The following is a 23,427-nucleotide window of genomic DNA, read 5'->3' on the forward strand; positions in this document are numbered from 1 at the left end:
CAAAAAAAACTACTTGAGTAAATGTACTTGTTACTTTCCACCACTGTCCCCATCACACCGTAGTTGCACTTCCACAAACTGTATGTAGGCTACATGCATGAACGCACGCACACAGGCAGACGCTTGTTCCAACATTTGTCTGGATGGACTCCCAGACACAGACCAGACAGTCTATGGAGGGACAAGGACAGACACGCCTGTCCTTTGAAGGATGCGCGCGGCCCCTGAAAGGAACGGGACAGCTTTGAATCACCTCTAATCCCACTCATTCCCACTCGTTTAAACTGCCTGAACAACCGAAGCACCGCCGCTGTGCTGTCCTGTGTGTCACGGATCTAAATGAATGTGGGATGACATGTCATTTACGACGAGGGTGAGTTACATTTGAACACAATTAGCAGTACGGACATTCCCTTACGTTAGTCATTGTGTGTTTTGTCGCTGGGCTGTGGTCCGTATAACTGGGTATTAATGGATAATGGTAATGTGTGTATTATTAGCCATCTATCCCAAGTGTAGTAGTTACCTGTGTCGGTTTTTTTTGTTTTACAACGTGTTGTCGATGAATGGAACCAGGAAGACAACAAGACGAGCCTTTATTTCATGATGGTACAGTATAGCTACAGCAAGAAGTAGAATTCATTGAAGACGTGAATGGACGTTAATGCTAACAGTCAGCATGGCTGCTAGCTTAGGACAACGGTTGAGTTATTAGCTCGGTAATAAGTGGCATATGGTGGCGCTGTAAAGCATTGATTAGATGAGGGTCCCTTCCTCCACAATGGGATTAGCCAGCGTCTGTTGCTTTGCTGCTAACTGCTGTCAAAACATGACACCTGGTGGTTTTAAGTCTATACGTTGACTGACTGCTGTCTGTCTGCTGGCACCCATGTTTATGGCTGCTGGCTGCCCGTGTGCCCTCAGCCCGCAGGACAGACATGGTGGCCTGTGTGGCATGGTGCCCACTGCCCACTGTGGGCCCAGTGGGCACCGTGCCATGCCACCAGTCAGACAACCACACGTGAATAAAGAGACCGCACGTGAATTGAATTACCCTTGCATTGAGTGACCCTTAATTGTTGACAAATGGAAGCTGTAGCACGAAGTGTTGGAAAGTAACTAAGTACATTTACTCAAGTACTGTGCTTATAAGTACAATTTTGAGGTATTTGTTTTAGGAGTATTTCCAATTTTCTGTACTTTTACTTCAACTCCACTACATCTCAGAGGCAAATATTTATTTTCTATCGTAGTGTTGATACTTTTACTTAAGTAAAAACTTTTCCACCACTGGTAGAATGCTATTGTAACTTATCCAATAAGGTATATTGCATTCTATTTGCCTTGAAATAATTGGCTACGTGGCTAACTACAAGACCACTATGGCAATGGACAACTCATTTATTTAAAGCACATTTTCACATTCACAATCTGCTTTGCACACTCTCTCCTAGTGGGTCAATAACCTTAACCTTGACTGAAATGTTTGCCTTTGGGACATAGGCCTATGTTTTAAGTAAACTACTAATGCATCACTCACTCTATGGCGTGTTTGTCAGATGCCAGTTTTATCGCCGGCACCTGCGGTGTTATTCTTGTTTTATCACCGGCACCTGCAGTGTTATTCTTAATTCTATTTTCCCCGCTGATAAACAGGTGATATATGAATAGGAGCTTGTGGCCAGAGCCTTTTGTACAACCTTGAAGGAACAGCCCATATAGATGGCCAACCACACCCCTTTAGTGGGTTTGCTGTGTTAGAAGCACAAGAGGACCAGAAATACTTGAGCTAAATGCCATGGAGGACACCCAGACCAAATCAGCTACACCTGAGGCCAGTCCTGCACCAAGCCCACTGCCCAGTCCACTACTGCCCAGTCCCGCTCCCAGTCCGGCAGGGGAAGGAGCTGCTACGACTGCTGCTAGTGCTAACCATGTAGATGTAAGTAGTACCATTGTGCTTATCTGGCAGGTCAGTCTTGAGGGACTTCAATCTGGACTTCGACAAGGGGTGTGCTTCAATAAAGTTTATAAAAAAAATAATTTAAATTTTTTTTTTCCTTGCTAGACATTTAAGTGCATTTTGTGAACATATATATAACAAAAATATCCGTAAAATATGGGGAGATTCTAGACTTTGAGCCATTGCTTTGACCAAGGCAACAGGATGTTCAGGATACTATACAGTTCATAGGGTATTACGTTTATATCTTAATTCTAGACTTTGAACTATTGCCTTTACCAAGGCTACAGAGAACGTTCAGGATACCACACAGTTCATATACTGTATGCGTGTGTTGTAATGTTCATATCTTGTTCGTATCCAATTGATACGTCTGTATAACTGTGTAATCTGCTGACCAACAGTAGTAGTCTGTGCTCTAACCTTATGTCAACAGGGCAAGTCACTTCATGCGGGTGTGGAAAGCTTCCTAAGGAACCATTCTTATCATTGCTCAGATGTTTTTCCACAAGCAAAGCGTTGTTTTGTTATTGTGACATTTTGGATTCTGTAGATTTGTCATGACAATGCATTATTGATGCTAATTTCATGAGGCTGCTCAGCATCTAGGCTATTGTAGTTGAGTGATGATAATGACCACGTGCATTTTACTAAATTGTGGTATCTGTTGTTTTATTTATAATGTAAGTCACCTGAAGCCATCTAAAAGAACTTATTGTGGGATATTTAGCGTTCAGCAACACGATGTGCATTTAAAAGTGGTGTAAGCGAGGGCAAAAGTGTCTGGGGTGGACAACTAATGTTAGTAATTGACAAAACATCCATTCTCCTACTCCAGCACCTGAGTCCGAACCAGATCCAGGTGGTGGTCCGTCGCTGCTCTACTCCAAATGTCACCGAGGAGACCACCTACTTCCTTCCTCGCAATGCTGCTATGGCGGATGCAGGCACCAACACAGAACCACCAGTGGTCTGCTGTCCGCTGATCCGCAAGTTTTGCCCATGTCCACCAAGAGGCCTCTTTGCCTCCCTTGTCACCAAAGGTAGGCACAGTGCAGAGGAAGACTATACAATATTGTATCTGAAAATATGATGCTCTGCTACATTAGCATTGTTGTCTTGCCAACTTGTTTCAACTTGTTTCAGGCAGGATTTTTTGTTAGGGAGTGTTACTATAGAATAAGTAAGTAAAGTAGCCTTCCATGTGGCCCATAGCTCAGGACAATATCTTGTTGCCATAGCATGTGAGGCAGCTTGATGTACAGTTCACCCCCTGGACATCATGCTAGTACGGTCGCCACCAGGTATTCCTAAACGTAACCTCAGTAAAACTATGCCTAACCCTAAACTTATGCCTAACCTTAACCACAGTAAAAACGAAACAAGAACCGATGGGTGCGAGCGGTCCGCGAAAGAAATGGGGGCGAGTGTGTTTTGGGGCTGACACTTTTGATGCTGAGTGCCAAGTAGGGAGGCATTGGGTACCACCTTTATAGTCTTTGGTATGACTCTGCCGGGGATTGAACCCCGACCTCCTTGGCTGAGCTGGTTACTATGGGATAAGGGCCTGGAATTCTCATGTAAGTGATTTAAGGGGTCATCACTGTGTAACATTTAGCAGTTCTGCCATTTGTTCCCACCTTTCTACAAGCTCTGGATCTTGGAGTTTGGAGTCATACAAGCATTTTAGTGTTATAACTGACAGGCTCCACTTGGCTTTGACTGTCCATGTGATGTATTGTTGGTATGAAACAGCCAGTTCAGGAGCCACTGCGATTCCTGAATTCCTGTGTTACAATGAACCAATTGCAAGAAGTACAATGTCAAATGGATAATGCTCTCCCTAATCTCTCCCTTCATCTAGTTCTTTTGGCTGGTGTGCTGTTTGGAGTGGTGTGGTCAATCACAGGGAAGGAGTGTCTCCCGAAAGGCAACTTATTTGGCATCACAATGGTTTTCATCTGTGCAGTCACTGGAGGCAAACTGGTGGGCCTCATACGTTTGCCTAAACTTCCACCCTTTCCCCCACTTCTCGGTAAGGTTCAGATGACTGGCAAGGATGTTACGTGAGGATGTTAGTGTGATATTGTCTTCTTGCTTATCTTTATTGAATTTGAATTTGGGCATAACATTGGTCATTGTTTAGAGCTGGTATACATTATGATCAAGGTAGAATAGACTACCCCCAATTCCAAACTACTAGAAATTACTATAAACACTTAGACGAGCTATCGTTTTCCACAGATGCCGCTGTACTTTTCACAGCAGCAGTGAGAGGAATAACAGGTTTCAGAGGAGATAGTTTACTGGTTCAGTCCAGCCTGCTGGTAAATAAATGTATCTGTAGATCAACATCCTTCCAAATCCTTCCTATATTAAAATTGGCTAATGGGAGGACCGGCGGACCATGTCATCACACTCATGTCACTATGACTCAGCCATAACTATTTAAGGAGTTCCCAGTGCAGCTATGCCAAAATATGGAGTGTGTTATGGAGGGGCACACAAATGTATATATGGGCATATACTGATGACATCAGGGTACTCCATCTATGGGCATAAAAGGGACTAGGGACTTACAGATACAGATCAGCAGTAAGACGTAGGTGTGAGGAGGGCCGCCCGAACCTCTAGTTATACTCAAAACAGCATATCTTCACAATATTTATTAATTTGGTCAAAATTAGCATCAGGCTAACTGACTACTCTCCTCTGTGATATCATAAGGGTGTGATAGTATGCTAACAAAGGTGGGAGAAAAGTACTTACTGATTAATCTCTGATTCCATCAAACACAAACATTAATTATTTTATCAACATAATGTATGTATTAGATTGATGTTATTTTATCAGCCTAAAAGATAATTGTCCTTCTAAATTGGACAAGTTACAATAGTTTTTTAGACCAAAAATGTAATATTATTTGAATAACAAGTTATCACCAAATGTGGAAAAGGATGACAAAATACAATTTGTATAATGATAAGAATCTGAATTCATGCCCTGGCCATGCCCAAGTTAAATATTCCCTGTTTACCCAAACTGATAGGGTTCCAGCAAGCATTATTCAGTGGATATTTGTAAAAATAGATTTCACTAGAAGATGGTATGAAGGACTCCTCTTTTTCATTAACATTTACCATGTTACATTTTGCACTGAGCCCCAGAATAAGCAACCAACTGCATCACTAAGATGGGAATCAAAGATGTGCTGGACCTGAAACTTGAACCTCACTTTGCAATAGTTTTTTGGCAAAGACTGCCTAGAGCAGCGGTTTTCAATGAGACAGTTGGCCTCCACTCAGACAAAACTCAGGCAACTGTCCCCCCACCAACATCACAATCACACAAAATATAATAAATGTAACTACTTAAATGCAGGAAGTTACAGTTCAGCATGAAGTCAACATGCTCCTAAGAGTTGTGCCACTGCCAAGTTTAAGTTTACACACGTATGCAGAGTAACGGAAGATGAATGAGCACGAGAGTGCGCAGTAGCTGAGTTGGAAATTAGAAAGAAGTGCTCCTCGTTCCATTGTTGGTTTAGCCAAACGTTTTGTAGATAATACCACCCGTCACAACCATTGTCACGTGACAGCGGGCCTAACTACAGTAATGTCTAGTTGATCATCTGTACCAGCTGTACTGTACCTTAACCCCTTTCTTTTAATGCATCCATATATCATCATGGTGTTTCTTCATGCCTCCCTGGCAATGCTCTGGCGCCTCAGAGTTTGAAAATAAATGGTCTAAAGAATTGGGCTTTTTATCTAGTACAGAAAGTTTACTTTGACCTGCCCGTTGGTTAAGATTAGTCTCACATTTTTACTCCATCTTCCATTTCGCCATGTCTGTTTTGTTTAGATTTCAAGCCCATTAAATATGACATATTGAGAATCCATAACATCACTGCCTTGATCGTAAAAGGTTTCTTAAAAGTTCGTATCAGTTTACACACTTTACACAGTTAACACTGACATTTTTCCTGTTGAGGACATGGCAACTGGTATCAGTGCTCACACTTTAACATTAACAGACATTTGAGTCTTGAGTACATGTTATCCTCCTCAACAGGGCAGTTCATTTTTGAGCAGCTACATGTTACCAGACAACAGACAAGTGAAAGTTACACTGGCTCTCCGGCTGTGTGAGAGAGAGCCTGAAGAACAAACACCTGTGTTGTTGCAAAAGTATCACCTGTCCTCTCCCTCCCTCTTTGATACACTACAGGAATGCTGCTGATGGGCTTCCTGCTGAGGAACATCCCCGTGGTAACGGAGGCTGTGTATATCGACTACCGATGGTCCGCCTCCCTGAGGAACATTGCCCTGGCTGTCATTCTGGCAAGAGCCGGCCTGGGATTGGATCCCTCGGTATGTCAGATTTGGAGTGGAAATGTTGCTTTCATAGTCCCCTCCCCCAAAGCAAATTTTAAGTGATAATTATTATTATTTATTATTGCTGCTATTATATATTTTTTTGATTGTTTTAGTAATGCTGCTACAAAGCTGTGTTGAGGAACCAAAACCCCCAAAATGACTCTTGTGTGCTAGCACATAAGATGTAACAACAAAGGATCTTGAATCTTATGTGCTGGTAAATGAAGTATTTGTATGTGTTCTCAGGCTCTGAAGAAATTAAAGGGTGTTTGCGTACGCGTGGCAATGGGGCCCTGCTTGGTAGAGGCCTCCGTCGTAGCCGTGGTTTCTCATTTCCTCATGGGCCTGCCCTGGGTGTGGGGCTTCATCCTGGGGTAAATACAACATTACGCTGACACTCTCTTTTCTACTTCTCCTTTCTAGTGAATGACACACTCTTGTGTTGCCATGTGCTTTAGTACGTACTCTGCACAGAGTAAGTTACTCAGTTAATCAGTTAATCAGTTAGCCACATTAACAGTGGTGTCCCTATTTTGGGCATGCGTCATTATAGTTTATATAACTATTAATAGAACATTTCAAAGATATTCGTCTTACGACAAACTATATTGTGCTTAGTGGTTAAATGAATGAATGAATGAAGTGTGTGTTCAACCCTGTAGTTTTGTGCTTGGTGCCGTGTCTCCGGCCGTGGTGGTTCCCTCCATGCTGATGCTCCAGAAGGACGGCTACGGTTTGGAGCAAGGCATCCCCACCCTCCTTATGGCGGCAGGCAGCTTCGATGACATCCTTGCCATCACTGGTTTCACCACGTGCATGGGCATGGCCTTTGCCACAGGTGAGCAGGAGGAGGAGTTGTCTTTGTGTTTTTTCCATGTGAGAGAGTGAGAAGAGACGGTTCATTGAAATATAAGCAGGGCTGCAATTCAATACCAGTTTATCTCTTGGGGGAGTGGCCTCCTGCAGAGCAGACCTCAGTGAAGTAGAGTCAGCATTGACAAAATGCCAAAAAACCCACTGATATGAACTTTGTCACAAGCTCAGCAGGGGGAGTCAGTGGCTCACTCCTGTGAGATAAACAGTGTCATTGTTTCCAGGCTTGAAGCACAGTCGACTGTTATTTCTTTTTTCATGAGGGCTACACACAGAAAAAAGAAGAAGTCAGAATCGGTTTATTGGCCAAGTATAAGCAAAGCAAAGTTTGTTGTTTACCCAGGGTGTTGGACTAAGTGCGAAACTTATTTACAGCCAGACCCTGCATGGAAGCCTTGCTCAAGGGCTATTCAGCGGTGATTCATGATTGATGTGATGAAATGGGGAATCGAACTAGGGACCTTCCGGTATCAAGGCCGCCCCTCTAACCACTAGGCCACCGCTGCCACTATGATCACATTCACCACATACAAGGGATTTGCCTTTGGTGCATTGCTCTCAGACACATACAGTAAGAGGGAGTCCTTTGTTAACCCTGCAGGGCAGGGCCTGCACATTTTGGAAGTCAATCATAGCCAATTCGAATGGAATATGAAAACACTGACTGATACATCTTGATCACATGACTCCAGAGATAATGTTTTTTTTTACAAAATCCATTGGAGTAGTAGCAAAAAGTGAAAACAGAAAAAGGAACAAGGAATCCAGGGGGGGGAACAATTGGACTGTACGACCTATGGTTCAAGAGTTATAGACCAAACATGAAGTGGGTTGTTATAGCGCCACTATGAGGTCAATTTGTGGCCGTTCGGCTTGGCGGGGATCATTAATGCATTTAGGCCTACGGTGTAAGGTGGCAGTGCATGGAAAAGTGGTTTTACTTCATGCTGATACTGAAAACTAATCTTGCATTTAGGATTCACACTGATGAAACTTGTCCTCATGTTGTGTCGACAACATGTTCAGCGATGTCTCTGTGTACAGCATGCATAGCATGAGTGAAAGATGTGTTGGTCAGTTTCTGGAAAATGCTGCTCCTCAGTTCTCAACCAAGACAAGAGTAGAAAAACTGTCAGTCCATAATCATCATGCATGATGAAGGTTGGATGAACGAAACGTTGCATTAGTAAAATTGTATGTAAGTGAAGAGTGTGCGGGACTACTCTTTTAACAGTAACTGTTCCTATCCTACTTACTGTCCAGAGAAAGTAGGTGTGCACAAACACATTATCTATAAAACTTTTGCTATCATCACCACTGTGTGCTGTCCGTTGTTGATTCTGAATCTGAAACCTCTAGTCTAGGTCTTGTCCTTTTTGATGGATTCATAAATGAATCAGAAATTATCTTTTGCGTGGCCATGTTGCTCTTGTGCTGTTGCATGTTGGTTTGCAACATGAAGACCAAATCATAAATGTATCTCCTCTTTCAATTTCCAACTGGACTGAAAATATGGAGCCTAAGATCCACTTGTTTATTATTTAGAGCTGTGAACCTGCAGGTCCTCTACCGCTACAACCGGCCGCGGGTGCTGCAGCACCCTTCGCACCCCTAATTCCCACGGCCTTGCACACACTGGACAGAAACTGAGTTGTTATTAATGATGCATCATGCTGCTCTTTTCAACCCTTCAGGAAGCGCATGGTACAACCTGCTGCGAGGCGTCCTGGAGGTGGCTGGAGGCCTGGTTGCTGGGCTTCTCCTTGGCTTTCTCATCCAGTATTTCCCCAGTCGTGACCAAGTATGTGAGCTCTACCCGACTACATTAGCTGGTTTGAGTATTATTTGTCCAGACCGTGTCAAAACCAAGTCTATATTGACATACAGTATGCACCAGGGGTCTTCAACAAGGGGTCCGGGACCCCTAGGGGGTCCTCAGAGTTACTACAGCGAGGTCTCCAAATATGTGTGTGATAGGAACCCTTTTCCCGCTTTTTTTTTGCATTAACCACTTCAACCCTATAGCATCCCTATTCTGAGGCGAACATTAGCCGAAATTAGCCAATCTACAAGCTCGCAACGCCTCGCAGCGCGAGATGTTGTGTGCTTGTAGATCGGCTAATTTCAAAAGCTGATATTAATTAAAATTCAGTTGAACTGTTTCTGACAAATCAGTCGTACTGTGCAGACTGCAGATGTCATCAACTACCTAATCACACACCTGTGGACATACAGTATAATCAATTATTGTATTGTTATATATTGTGGAATGATTTTTTTTCTTGTTTTACTTTATTCCTAGAAACACTTGGTGATGAAGCGTTCCTTCTTGGTGCTGGGCCTGTCTGTATTTGCCGTGTTTGGAAGTAACCAAGCAGGGTTTCCCGGTTCTGGAGGCCTCTGCACCTTAGTGTTGGCTTTCCTGGCTGGCCTGGGCTGGGGTAAAGACAAGGTCAGCAATAACACATGCTGTACATGCATACACATTCAAAAGGAAAAGCCACATACCAGCACAGAATTTCCCTTCCCTTCCTCTTATAGCTTCCTGTAGTCTCTATCTCTATGAAAACAAGTTCCTAGTTCATATTAGTTGTCAGTTGTTGTTAGCTTCCTTCAGAAATCCAACACATTTCAACAGGGTTCGAATGTCAGAAAAGGAACATTTTATTAGCAGTTGTGAAAAGCCCACTACATATTTGATCTGTGGCAATGGAGTCTGCTGTATTTTCTCTAGTCACTGGTCCTCCTACCTAGTGTATATGGAGGAAAGACAACCTTACTATACTGTATGCCAGGGATGGGCAACTGGCGGCCCGCGGCCCGCATGCGGCCCGCACCGTCACTCAATGCGGCCCCGGGCCAAAATCTTTTTTTTTTTGCACTTTTGAAATCACAAAGAAAAACTAAGTAATCTAAACATCTCCGAAATGGTGAACTATTGCCTTCAGCTGTTCCAAACCATTTTAAATACAACAGTCCACCAGTAGAGCGCGCTCTCGTTTATTTTAATAGGAGCCTTATTAATTATAATTCTAGTGTTCATTTGTGTATATTTTTAAGTCAAGGTTACAGCAATACTCTGAAAGCCATACTCAGGAATGTGAAGTTTTGTTTAGCAGTACAGCTGTAGTAAGTTGATAGAAGCATTACTAAATGCTAAATAAAAACAAAGTTACAACGAATAATAATTGTTAATATCCCTTATTTATCACATATGTGACTATTATGGGCTTTTTGAGTAATGGGGTACTACTGGCGAGAGTGCCGATAAACAATGCGGCGCCCCAGAGTGAGTGTGGAAATTTAGTGGCCTTCACCACTGCTGTTTGTGTTATGAGTAGCCTACATCCACACCGAATCTAACAACCTTTAGTCTTCCTATCCACGCATGACCATGTCTATTGAGTCCAGCTGTGCTTTAATTGGTCTGTTACTTACTTGTACTCCCTGATAGGCATGGTGCAAATGTTGTTTTGTCAGCTTGTGTGCTGATCCTACTTACTGCAGGGGTTCTCATCTTTATTTATTATTGCAAAGATCCAACTGTGTGTGTTTGTATGTGTACTGTGTAGGAAGCTGTGGAGGAAGTTGTGGGGATGGCCTGGGATGTGTTCCAGCCACTACTATTTGGTCTGATAGGAGCAGAGATCACAATCTCACAGCTGGAGGGAAACACAGTTGGTAAGCTCATATACAGGCAAACAAATAGACTGATATCTTAGGATGTCTGTGTGTTACCATTGTTGGAGATGCACATATTTGTGTATGGATGCAAATCTCTTTACATGACCACACAACGGAAGGCATAATGATTCTCTTTTATATTCACAATGTAAAGGGTGCATATAGTCATAAAGGCCTGTTAAAGCAAGAGCCAGATATAACAGGAGGCAGGATTTTATTATAGTACACAAAATAACAGAGATATAGATGGATGGATGGGTAGGTCGGTAAGTAGGTAGATAGGTAAGTAGGTTGGTCGGTCAATAGGAGGGGTGGGACCAAAACATCTATATCACGATATATCGTAATATTTAGAAAGCACTGTCCAGGTTTATATAAAGATTTTTTTTCATGCTATCGCTTCAAGTGTCCAGCTTTATGTATTTTCTTCCTGTACATTTTATTTGCACAGGAGATTTTAGTGAGGTAAATCTTTTTACGATTTCAGAATAGATTATTCTAGATTTTTGCTTTTTTATGGGCACTTCTTCAGTCTTCTTCATCTTCTTCCAAAGGCTAATGACAGCAACACAGTGCAATGCAAGTTCTAAAATAATTTCCTACCTTACAAGTTTATTCTTCATCTCCCAGTGGCAACAAACTCTTTGAGGACAGGTGCTCCTCGTGCATTTTAATGATTAATGGCATCGTTTTAAGTAACAATGTAAATGTAATTCAATGTAATGAATGCCTACTAGCAGAGGCAGTGAATAATAGCAGATGTACATGCTCACAACTCACAAGCTAGTAGATAGGCTATTTTCCGTGAAGTGATTTAGTGTTGAGAGAAAAAAGGAGGGGGCCAAGTATAGACAAGTATAGAATAATGTGGTTAATGTGGTCGGATTAAAGTAGGCGTTGTTTAGTTGGGGACGTCTAACCTTCATTTTGTTAATAAAAATAGGACCCCCCCCCCCCCCAAGAAAAAAAGAAGAAGAAGAAAGAACACACTGTATGCAGACACTTAATCTATTACCTCTATTACTGTTTCCATTCTTGCATTGAAGATTATTATAGTGTTGGCACATGTGTTTCATTCATCTGTTTGGATAAAATGATGACTGGACTCCTCTTGTCCCTATGTCTTAGGTCTGGGCATAGCTTCTCTGCTTATTGCCCTGGTGGTTCGACTTCTCTTCACATTTCTCTGTGTGCTGTTTGCGGGCTTCAACTTCAAGGAGAAGGTGTTCATTTCCCTGGCATGGATGCCCAAGGCCACTGTCCAGGTTTGGAAGTTTATCGACTATGGTCCATATTATTATTTCCTTGAATATTAAAATTTAATCTCGGCTATTGGGATTGGCTAGCCAGTTAATATTAATTAAGTCTTTGTATATTGATCCTGTTTGACACAATATGTGCTAAGGAAAAGCTTTCAGTGAGATAAGTACGGTAATCTTTTTATTTTTATTTTAGCCTATGATCTAAGTATAGCATAACTAGGGGTGCTGGGGGGTGGCCATTGAAAATGAATGAATATTGATGCCACGTTATTCATATAATGTAATAAAGTCTGGGACATCCTCGGGAACGTTCCCATTGTGCGTTCACAGAGGTTCAGTTGTGCCCTGCACCCCCTGGTCAAAACTACTTCCTGAATAAAATGTTTGACATTTTATTACACTCTGTTTCATGTTTCCTTTCCACCCTCAGGCAGCTATTGGCTCTACAGCATTGGACATGGCCAGGGCTAATGATGATGAGATATCGCAGAAGTATGGCATGGATGTGCTGACTGTGGCGGTCCTGTCCATCCTTCTCACAGCCCCCATAGGAGCCCTCCTCATAGGCCTTTCTGGACCTTACTTGCTGCAGAAACCAAAGAACCAATCCTGGGGTGAGCCAGTCACTGTCAAACACAATTTATCAGCCTTTTTCTTAGGTAGGTACAAAACACAGCACAATACGATACGATGACCCCACACACTCTCCCTTTCTCCATAATATGTTTTGGATTAGTAAAAGTCTCTTGCCCACCCTAGCGTTGTGATAGCTTTGTCTCATCAGCCTTTTGTTTTGGCCTACCTTCCTTTATAAACATGTTAAATTAACATGACATGACTAAGCAGTCTCCCAACAGTCATCACGTCTGCACTCCCTGCTCTGGCAAGTCCCATTATTTTCATTTGATATGACTGTTCCAAAGCAGTAAAAAGCAACTAACATCCATGGGACAGCAAAAAGTTGAAAATATATTGTATTAACCTTTTGCCATGTCGTGGCATGGCGTCATTATTGCATTGAGTGCAGCATGTGTGAGTGACTTATGATTTCCATTTTTAAGAAAACATGGACAGAATCGGGACATTAAGTGATGTCATGTTATAAGGAATTTGGAGATTTTGTTTGTCTGTAAAGTAGACCATCCACCCCCTATACACTTCTGTACCTTCCTTTACATGTGTGATTGTAAGCCTAGTGAACTGTTTTTATTACAACACACAATCGACTGGAATCAAAGAGACTCTTTTCCTTCTGACCCTCATCATATTAAATAGACCTACATATATAGAAATATATATTTTGCTTAACAATAAAAAAAAATGTCATGAAACATTTATAAACTATGAACTATACAAGTAGGCCTATATAAAAATGTTGACAAAACGGTTGTACCAGCTGTTTTCCATTCCCCTGTGTTTATCATGACACGGCTGCAGTTTTGTGGTTATTGCAAAATTTGCAACAGCCCCCATAGAATAGAGTGCTTTAGATTGGTTAGGCCAATAGGTGCTGGTGCTGCCATTACTATTGATGCAATATTTGTTTTTCTCCACCATCTTGAAATACAGGGACCGGAGCAGGAGCTGAACGTGACAGTGAGACTCCCATAACCTATGAAAGTACCCTCTGACACCATTCTATCATCAACTGTGAAACAAAAAGACCACAGACCTTCATGTAACTGTACCATGTGGTTATAGTGGAGCATCTTCTAGCCACATAGTGGCCCCCTATGTTTCTTTATGTGTTTTTTGACAATCACTTCTTGGTGCTTGACTTGGTGCTTGCTGCTTGACATTCTGCAGGAATACACATCTTTTCATCATTATACCATGGCCATGCAAAATACTATCTGTTAAAAATCATATATCGAGACACCGCAAACATAGTTCCAGTCAACTGTTTAATCATTAAATCAACGCTATACATTAAACTGCATGCAACCTCAAGAAACCTCATGACCTTTACCCAACGCCACCCTCAATCATTAATCATATTTCCTCACAAGACATCTTATAATCTAATAGGCACTATTGATTTTGGTGCCTTTCCCCTAGCCTTTCTCCTAGCATCATCCTTAGACCAAAAGTTCCACTTTTTAATGTTTTAAAGGCACTTTGTAGCTTTTTAATTATGGTAATTTATTTCATTTAACTTAAAAGCTATTGCTGTTGTTTGCAATAATATGGTAATCCCTCAGTCAATATACAATATATCCCCCACCAACTCTGGAACTAATTTATTTATGTGTTATAAATGTCTACCAAATAAAAGTGTAAATGTTTGTTATGGTTTGTGTTTAAATAAACACAAACTCACTTTCCCCCCCTTTGGAATGGGGCCACTGTATAAGCGTTGTATTATGCACTCCGTCCTGAATCTGATGTATGAAAATAATGGACTTGGCGGGACGGAACTCGACTCAAGTCATGGAGATCTTCACCTCTGCCTTGTGTGTTACATTCCTACAGGTATATCAGGACACCTTGTCGTGCATTATTGCTTACACACAGCAGCTCTGGGTTGTTTCGAGACTTTGTGTACCAAATAAATAACACACAGTATGTACTTAAAAAGCTAGTGCATTTTGCCCTAGATGTGGTACTTTGCGGGATAACGTAACGTAATGCATCGTAATGAATGTAGCCATATATTCCACTTGGTTACACTGAATCTAAATCTAGCCAATTAGGCCTTCTGCAATTAGTGCAGTATTTCATCAAATGGTTTATTTATAAATAGATGCGTCCTTACTATATATTAGCAGTATTTATTTTTACATGACATGGACATTATTTTTACAGCATAGGAGAGCCATATTGTGTACACCTGTTTTGTTCAAAATGTAATGCCCAGCTATACATGAAAGATTACTTCAGTTTCTCTGGCTGATGTTAAGGCCTCCCAAGAAGACTGGGTCAATAAGTCATTGAAGATTGACAATCTACAATCTGTAAAATCAAACTATCAACATGATTCAAGCAGTTATTTTTTATTTTAATTTATGTTTTTCTATTTTATTGTTTGGATACATTGTGTAACTATTGTGAATTCAGTTGTTTGTCTTTGATTGCATTATAAGGCCTCCTGTTTTAGCAGTTTTGGATGGTGTGAATAGAATTCTGTTTAGTTTTATACATAAAGAAAATCTTTTAGCAAAAAAGATCTTTTAGCAATAAATTATTAAAAATACATGGAATAATTTGTGTGTTTGCAATCTGTACGTATATTGAACCTGAGCACTACATAGCCGTCAATCTCATTTACAGTACATTAAATTAAGTTGTATTTATCAGTTAGATTTGCATGTCATATTAAATTATATTTATATTACCAGTGTTGGAGGCAGTGCTGGACTTGCCTCCAACACTGCTACTAGTCTGTTATTTAATTGAGTTGCAATTCTCCTTTGTCTCTCAAAAGGTTGAAGAACATAAACCAGACCATTATCTCTTACAAAATATGATGAGCAACGAAAGGACTTTATTATTGTTCATTATGAAAATATAGATCTGACAGATTATTCTGACATTTATACAATAGTGTTCATAAATGAGGGTAATCATTTCAACAGGAAGGCAAATTAACAGTTGTTTTGACGTTGATAACACATGGGGAGTCAGGCACATTTTGATGTTGAGGAAAAACTATTTTGTAATAATTGGATTCTGCTTAAGGGTGCAGTGGTTGAAATGTCTTAAGGCAAATAGTTGAATACAAGTAATGAACATAACATTGCAACATATTAAGTAAGTTTCCCATGCACACAATAACTTAAAAGAATATTTCATGACCTGTGAGTGTGCACAGTAATTTAGCACATGACAAGCTAAGAGATATGAACCAGAATATGAGTGAGGCAGCTGACAAAATACACAAATGTAATACAGTTTAATGATCTAAAGCCCTGAACTGAATGGTTTATCAAATAAAATCCATTAATTGTACGTTATGGTTGGAATTTTGTATTATGTCATGCTAAGCATTTTATTCTTGAAACCAGACAGCACTTTACTATTCAAATTAAAGCAAGTTGGCCATGTATTTCTACGCATTTTATTCAACCGTTACCAAATGTTACCGTTACAAACATACTCCCTTTCTAAGGGGGTTGCATTAGTGAGGTTACTTCATTGCTACAAATGCCATTATGTCATGGCAATTAATTTAAAAAAAGTTCCTTAAATGTGGTCCCAGATGGTTTTCAAACAGGTGATTGAATCCAAGACTCCTAAATTGAGAGCTCCAGTAATACAGTGCAAAGTTCTGTAACCACAGTAGAAATGGCTATTGAACATCAAGTGAACCAATGTAGACAGAAACATAATTGAACAAAGCATCTGAAAGGACCAGTAACACGTTTTAACCCAAGGTCATTGCACACTCACTATCATTTAAGAACATAAAAATACATTTTTACAATGCAGAACTGGGGAAATCTTGGATTTCAAGTGTGACCAAAATGGTATGCACTATGCAGGATCACTTAAAAATTGGAATTCTGCATTTTTGATCAACATCTGAAAATATAGAAACCAAACCTTTCTAAACAAACAAAAAACAAACAAAAAACAAACATTTTTATAAGAAAAGAAGGCGAAGGTAGTGGCAATGGTGTATTATATTATCAAAAAGACTGGTGTATCTTCTTTTTGAGTATGAGTGGACCCACGTTGTCTCCAGTTAACTCATTGTGCTTTATGTGCGACTTGTCACAAACAGGAAACTGAAACAGGAAATTCAACACAATATTAGTAAGAGTAATATACAGTACATTATTGATTTAAAGCGGTTTAATACTGTAGTAATAATGAATACAAAATGTCCTTGAAATGTTAACACAAGTTCTAAATTAAGCAGAATATTACATTTTTACAGTAGTCCTTCACCCAGCCTCCCGATCAGTATCCAATACAAATATCAGTGGATGTAAGTAAATACTAAAAAATACTAAAAAGTATATTAAGGCTACAAATCTACAAAGTAAGGGCTACAAAGAAACAAATCTAAAAAGGAGGCCTATGTGTGTATTATGTAAAGGACCAAGATGTGGAGCAGTGTTGGAGATGCAGGACCAATGCACCAATGCAGGTCAAAGTGCCAAATTACAGGAGGTACTTGAAAAGCAGTGGCAACAAGGCTGCACGTTCTGCTTTTGTTTGCAATTACCTAACCAGCTCTGTTCCACATAGATAGACTAACTGAGGAACAGATGATCATATTGGCCAGAGGTTTTGAAGATGCACAAGAAACCAAAATCAACGAAAAGGACAGAGTGGAGACTGAGAGCCTTGACTTGATAAGTGACCAAGAAGAGAAAGACACCAGGATAGTGCTAAATGCAATCGACCTCTCCAAGAGACCCACGAGTCATCATGATGTATGACCCTGATGTCATTGTGTTGCTATTGTATTATGCAAGTTGCAGCTTCCGCCCTAATGCACAATGGCCATACTCTACAGGCAAAACGAGGTTTGTTGCCCATCAATACAATCTCTGAAATCTCTTGATACAATGAGAATGTTTTCTTTCTTTCAAAACAGGAAAAACAACTGCTTTCACTAACTTGTAGAAGTAATTGGAGGAACTGAAAGGCCCAAGTATCACTTCGGTGTTTACATCAAATCTTGAGGAGTCAGTGCCTGTATCAAGGTGTTAAACACATACTTTGTATGGCAACTAGAAGAATGAGACTATGAGAGAGGGGTTCAATATGGATGAGGGGGTGGGGAGATGATATGTGTGAATGTAAACGCAGAGGCGTGGAGCTGGGATCTGGGGGGAGGGGTTCGGGGGGACAAGCTTGGAATGTGTGTGTGTGTCTGTCTCACGCATAAAGCACCATCCGACCGGTCGACTTCAAACTTTTAGTGTGTACCGTATATTACTGACGACATGCAAGAAAGAGCTAATTCAGTCAGACTGGCAGTCGTCCAGAACTGAAAATCCAAATATCACTGTATCTGTCTGTCTGAGTGTGTGTCAGGTCAGTGTGCCCATTATAGGAGATCTCTGTATCTGTCTGCCTGTCTCTCTGTCAGTCTGTCCATATTATGCCCATGTATGGAGATCCCTGATGTCATCAATATTTCGTCACATAGTACTACTGACATCATAGACTGGCCTGGCTCCAAGTACTATAATGGGTGCTGCACTAAGATCTCTGACGGATATTGCCTTACCGGAGAGGCATGCGTTGCCAACAGGCATCGTTCCCAACGGGCATTGCACTAGTTGATAAAATACTAATTTCATAAAATAACTGTGTATGGACAATATGTAAAAAAAATGACATTCTCGTCAATATAGATAAAAGAGATAAGCAGATGCTGTCTTTTTTGCCTACATTTCCATTTCATTTTCGGTTTTTGGGAGGACCAAACACCAACCAAATAAACATGGCAGTAAAATATTTGTATGTATCAATTTAACATAACTAGACATTACAGTTCTGAAAAAAAACAACAACAAAAACATGGTTTTGGTTTGTTCTATAGGGGCCTTAGCTCCTCTGCTAGTTTTGTCCAATATATTTCACACTAATGGCAAGATTAGTGTGGAATTGACCAACAATGTAATCAATTGCAAGAACACTTTAATGCACTATCTAACGTTCTGTGGAACTTACAGTTTTGGAGCGCCAGCAGCGACAGTAGCAGACGTTTGCGCTGTTCAAGTCCTCTATGTCAATCTCATTAACCACTTTGGGGTTCTCTTTCTGGATCTTCAGGTTGATAAGGCTATCCCTCTGCTTCTTTTTCTTAGGCAGGAAGGGTCGAATGGTCAGGTAGCCCAGCAAGGCAAGGATACCCAAGAGAGGCAGCAACCGGAGCCACTCTGACACTAGGAAAGATAAACAGTACAAGCACACATGTTTACACAAACAGAGAAGTTAAAGCTTTTTTTTATGATTTATTCTAATGGTAGATTTAAACGTGAAAGTTCTTGCCCAAACACTGTCATGTTTCCCAGGCCAGCAACGTGCATGAACAGGAACAGGGCGGTAGAACACGCTACACAAATTTAGGATGCATGATCACTGTGTATGAAAAATGTCACCGACCACAGACCTGTGACCCGGAGACAAGTACATTTCTGGTGATGCAGACTTGCAGAGGATTAACCATTGTCATATTATGTTACAATGATAGTTGTGAGTGGGGTGAGGTTCTTTGAAGTTTTTATTATATTCTTATGATCACTTAAATAATTTAATTAAATGGCTTTTGATGCCAAATAAAATGAGACATTTGTAATCTCATTACAGATTTATTTCCATGTGAAAGGCAAAGTATTTGTCATGCCCATGCCCACGCCTGTCGCTCTCATTCCAGAGATCCACATCTCCAGTGTATTAACCACTCAAATCTGTCCTAATCATTCCCTACTCACCTCACATCTTTTCCCCCAGAGACCTGGTCACTCCACATTCCTCTCATCTGTCCCTCATTAGCACTCCTTGTAATAATCAACCACTCCCTTTACAGTATACTGTATACCCCACTGTTTCAGTTCACCTCAGGCAGTATCGTTCTAATTTGCTTCAGGTAGATTCTTGCCTCCCCTCATGGTTCTGCCCATAAATAACTCTGTACTCTGACTTTTGTTGCCAAATTCTATTCTCCCCTTTTCTTTTGAACCTCAGCTTGGACTTAGTAAAATAAACTGTTTGCCTGCACTTGAATCCTGCCTACTGAGTATGTATAGCATTACAGTATCATCACATTAATATAATATTATAATCATATTACAAGCTAGTATGGATCACACTTGTGACTAGGCTATTACTCAAATACGAATAGCACTTCAGGCAACTTCTAACTTCAAAGCCATTGAAATTAATCCTTGCACAGCAATTATTCAAGCATTTTATGTTTCCAAAAACCTTACATGCCTTAAGTTGTCTCAAACAATTTTATGATGCAATGACATCCCTGCATGAATGGAACTGATCTCAGAGACCCATCATTTATGATGAACAACGTTCCTTCTTACATCATTTGTCACAGCACAGTTCAGAGAACATTACTCAGCATTGGTTTTTGGGGCTATTAATAGGCAGAATTTGACACGTTCCGGTATATGTTTACCAAAAGGTCAAGCTGAAGTGCCTCCTCAGCTTGTCCAGATGAGAATAGCCAACAGCTTGTGTAAAATAGCTCAAATTATCCTTTATTTACAATACATTGTACACATAACAATAATGCCTACTTATACTTTATTGACGTCAACTCTAGCCTCTCTCCCTTAGGTCATAGTTTTGCATTACCACCTCCATTACAGTATGCAATCCCTCTGCAATCCTACTGTGTGGACACATGTGAGGGAAGTGTATTGCTGTCCAAGAGCAGTAGGCCTATCTCTAGCTCACAGTGAGCTCTTGAATGACTTCATTTCCTGTTCTATGGTTACAATCCTCATATCTTCCTACATATATAACCCAAGAGCCAACAACACACGAGTTGGTTAATTGCTTCCAAACTTGGCACAACAATCCCTCATGGGTCTGCCAGTTCAACCGTCTACTTTTGGTACATTGAGCTTTGTCAGAAATTGTATGTTTAACAATAATGTCTGATTTTTGCCCCATATATTGGCCACTATGGCAGGGTGCCTAGAGCCATTGAGATACCAAGAGTTGTGCCATCTTCGTAGCGTTTCTAACCCCTCATTGACGCAACTCTGCTATCTCAATGGCTCTGAAATTGTATACATCACTTGCCTGGATCCAGGCTATACACTCTGCACACTCCTGCTCCTGTCTTCAAGTTTTTATATGTGGGAGATGAGGAAATAAACATTGTTTACAAGGACCTGCTCTATCTATAAGTCATTCATTCAAACAAATGTTTGTAATACCTTAATAACACATCATCACAACATATTCTCTTATGACTTCTGCTTTTCAAAAATAAAACTACATTGCTGACTACATCTATACAATGTACACAATCAATATATATATAGGCATGCTGTAGATTTACACTCAAAGGTGTTGGGGACAGGTGGGAGGAGGCACGGCAGTGTCTGGTGTGATGGGGGCCTTTCACGTAGCGTAGGAAAGGAAAAGCCAGAAGAGTGCTTTTTTCTAGTACATGACTCAATAGTAAGACAGACAAGCGTATTGACTAAATAGCCTACTATATTCAACTTTGCAAGAGATTAATAACTAATATGGCAATTTTAATTATTTAAAGGAGGGAATTATGAGATGACTAAAGCTGGCACTGTGTGGTACGCATGCAAATCTACTGATGCACATGCTGCCTTGTGTGTGTGTGTGTGTGTGTGTGTGTGTGTGTGTGTGTGTGTGTGTGTGTGTGTGTGTTGTCTTTACAACCATCAGCAAAACAAATAGCAAACAAACATGTAGGCCAACATGTTTTTGCATGTGCACAGTGCACACACAGACCATTCTTCTTTTAAAATGTTCATAGTAAATGAAGTTTGGTAAAGAGTGTTAATGTGACACCACCATGGTGGGGTGACATAGGATGATAGGCTTATACAGTTTCAAAGACCCAAAGCTGGACTGGACCATAGGGGTCTTTAACAGAGGAGGTCTGGGACCCCTAGGGGGTCTTCAGAGATACTACAGGGGTTCTTTCTAATTTTTACATTAACCACTTCAACCCTAGCATCCATATTCTTAGGGGAACATTAGCTGAAAATAGCAGATCAAAGAGGTTTGGTGAAGAGAGGAAAAAGAGCAGACCAGGTGCAAGTTTTCTATGTATTGAGGGTTTAAGTGGCTACATGTTTGAAAAATACACACATGAATCCAACACAACTCACAATCACAGCGCTGTCAAACAAGTCTATAAAGCTATCTAGGATATATGAAAAAGTTTAATCTGTTATACAATATGTAGTGGGGGTCCCTGCTTCAACTCTCTTTCAGCTAAGGGGTCCTTGGCCTGAAGAACGTTGAAGACCCCCTGCCTTAAATGAACGCACACATTCACGCACGCGCATGATCATGCACCTGCATGGATCGCGCACGCTCGTGCACATTCATGCACGCGCACATGAATGCCTGCGCACCGTAGAAGTTTTCATCAGGTTATAGGGGCCCCCAACTTGGCGTGAGAACTCCTTCTAACGCTATGGACCAGAGCTAAGATGATAGACCTAGCCATCATCAAGACTATCATAGATGTATTTAATCGAGTCTGACTTTTACTTTCGTATCTGCAAATGAATGTCAGAATCGATAAAAAAAACAAAAAAAAAAACATCTATGATGGTCTTGATCCAAGGTTCTCGGGACACCCAGCTTGAAAACGGGAAGGTCCCCGGACATGCATGCCTGGTCTATCCAGAATAAACTAACTTACTTAGATCACACAGGAGGATATTTAACAGATAATACACGCACAAAGTAGACGACGGTGTTTTAAACAGGCGGCAGAGTTTAAACAGAAACATGAGTGGTAAAGAGCGTTGATACATTGTGTCCAGACCAGTAGATCAGAGGACAAGCGTTGCAACATTGTAACAACATTGTTCGTACCTGTTAACCGTGCGAATCCTCCGATGGTCTCCGGGAGGGGAAGCTTCTTGAGGTAGGCTGGAAGCTGGACTTTAATAATCCTCGAGATAGTTTCTAACGCCATCGTGAATCAGTTCTATACTGACAACTTTTACATTTGAGTTGGATATTAGTTCCTGAGGCTCGTCTACGTCATTGCGCTTATTTTGGTGTGAAATCTTGAGATTGTTCCGTACGATGGCCTGGATGAGACGTGGACATAGCCTTACGTAACGTAACGTCCGTTGGAGAATAAGAGCAACTGCGGCCAGTGACGTCAGAGCGTTTACCCAATGAACGTTAGAAGAGTTGGTGCTATCTGATTGGACGACGGAAACCTTGGAATGGTGCGCGCGCTTGTGTGTGTGTGTGCGTGTGTGTGTGTGTGTGTGTGTGTGTGTGTGTGTGTGTGTGTGTGTGTGTGTGTGTGTGTGTGTGTGTGTGTGTGTGTGTGTGTGTGTGTGTGTGTGTGTGTGTGTGTGTGTGTGTGTGTGTGTGTGTGTGTGTGTGCGTGGGTGTGAGTGTGTGAGTGTGTGAGTGTGTGTGTGTGTGTGTGTGTGTGTGTGCTTTTCCTCTAGACTTGTTGAGTTGATGACCTGAAGCTAGTCCCCACAACGTGAGTTCACATCTCTGCCCAAAATGCGAGATTGATTGATTGATTGATGTAGTTTATTTAGTAAGACATGAGAATAGTACATGACAGTACATAACAGTACAGTACATGGAAGTACAA

General features: G+C 41.0%; 2 protein-coding genes across 3 annotated transcripts; one reads left to right on the plus strand and one right to left on the minus strand.

Annotated features, from left to right (window-relative positions):
• The first annotated feature begins 97 nt into the window (after positions 1-97).
• On the plus strand, positions 98-13,864 carry LOC308096098 (sodium/hydrogen exchanger 9B2). 2 transcript variants are annotated; one of them, XM_080443388.1, is made up of 13 exons: positions 98-373; positions 1,657-1,942; positions 2,802-3,006; positions 3,828-3,998; positions 6,194-6,336; positions 6,589-6,716; positions 7,005-7,180; positions 8,910-9,016; positions 9,518-9,667; positions 10,788-10,896; positions 12,028-12,164; positions 12,592-12,775; positions 13,731-13,864. In XM_080443388.1, the coding sequence occupies exons 2-13, from the start codon at positions 1,799-1,801 to the stop codon at positions 13,790-13,792; spliced, it is 1,716 nt and encodes a 571-aa protein (XP_080299514.1). In that variant the 5' UTR covers positions 98-373; positions 1,657-1,798; the 3' UTR covers positions 13,793-13,864. The 2 variants fall into 2 exon arrangements, with proteins under 2 accessions (XP_080299514.1, XP_080299513.1); XM_080443387.1 differs by having other exon boundaries at positions 12,592-12,820; positions 13,731-13,861.
• cisd2 (CDGSH iron sulfur domain 2) lies at positions 13,729-22,905 on the minus strand. The gene is made up of 3 exons (XM_080443407.1): positions 22,677-22,905; positions 18,792-19,006; positions 13,729-16,888 (listed from the first exon to the last, which is right to left on the minus strand). Exons 1-3 carry the CDS (start codon positions 22,777-22,779, stop codon positions 16,790-16,792), a joined length of 417 nt encoding a protein of 138 aa, XP_080299533.1. The 5' UTR covers positions 22,780-22,905; the 3' UTR covers positions 13,729-16,789.
• Positions 22,906-23,427: the final 522 nt, after the last annotated feature.

The sequence above is a fragment of the Gymnoscopelus braueri genome (genome assembly GCF_963280865.1).
Source record: "Gymnoscopelus braueri genome assembly, chromosome: 2".
Taxonomy (NCBI): domain Eukaryota; kingdom Metazoa; phylum Chordata; class Actinopteri; order Myctophiformes; family Myctophidae; genus Gymnoscopelus; species Gymnoscopelus braueri.

Excerpts from the sequence above, each read along its gene's own strand:
- LOC308096098 (XM_080443387.1), top strand. The coding sequence starts at position 1,799 with ATGGAGGACACCCAGACCAAATCAGCTACACCTGAGGCCAGTCCTGCA. Across the intron at positions 3,999-6,193 it reads ACCCTTTCCCCCACTTCTCG|GAATGCTGCTGATGGGCTTC; the intron begins GTAAGGTTCAGA and ends GATACACTACAG. Across the intron at positions 6,717-7,004 it reads GTGTGGGGCTTCATCCTGGG|TTTTGTGCTTGGTGCCGTGT; the intron begins GTAAATACAACA and ends TCAACCCTGTAG.
- cisd2 (XM_080443407.1), bottom strand. The coding sequence starts at position 22,779 with ATGGCGTTAGAAACTATCTCGAGGATTATTAAAGTCCAGCTTCCAGCC. Across the intron at positions 19,007-22,676 it reads AGGATTCGCACGGTTAACAG|TGTCAGAGTGGCTCCGGTTG; the intron begins GTACGAACAATG and ends TATCTTTCCTAG. Across the intron at positions 16,889-18,791 it reads GCTGCTGGCGCTCCAAAACT|TTTCCTGTTTGTGACAAGTC; the intron begins GTAAGTTCCACA and ends TTCCTGTTTCAG.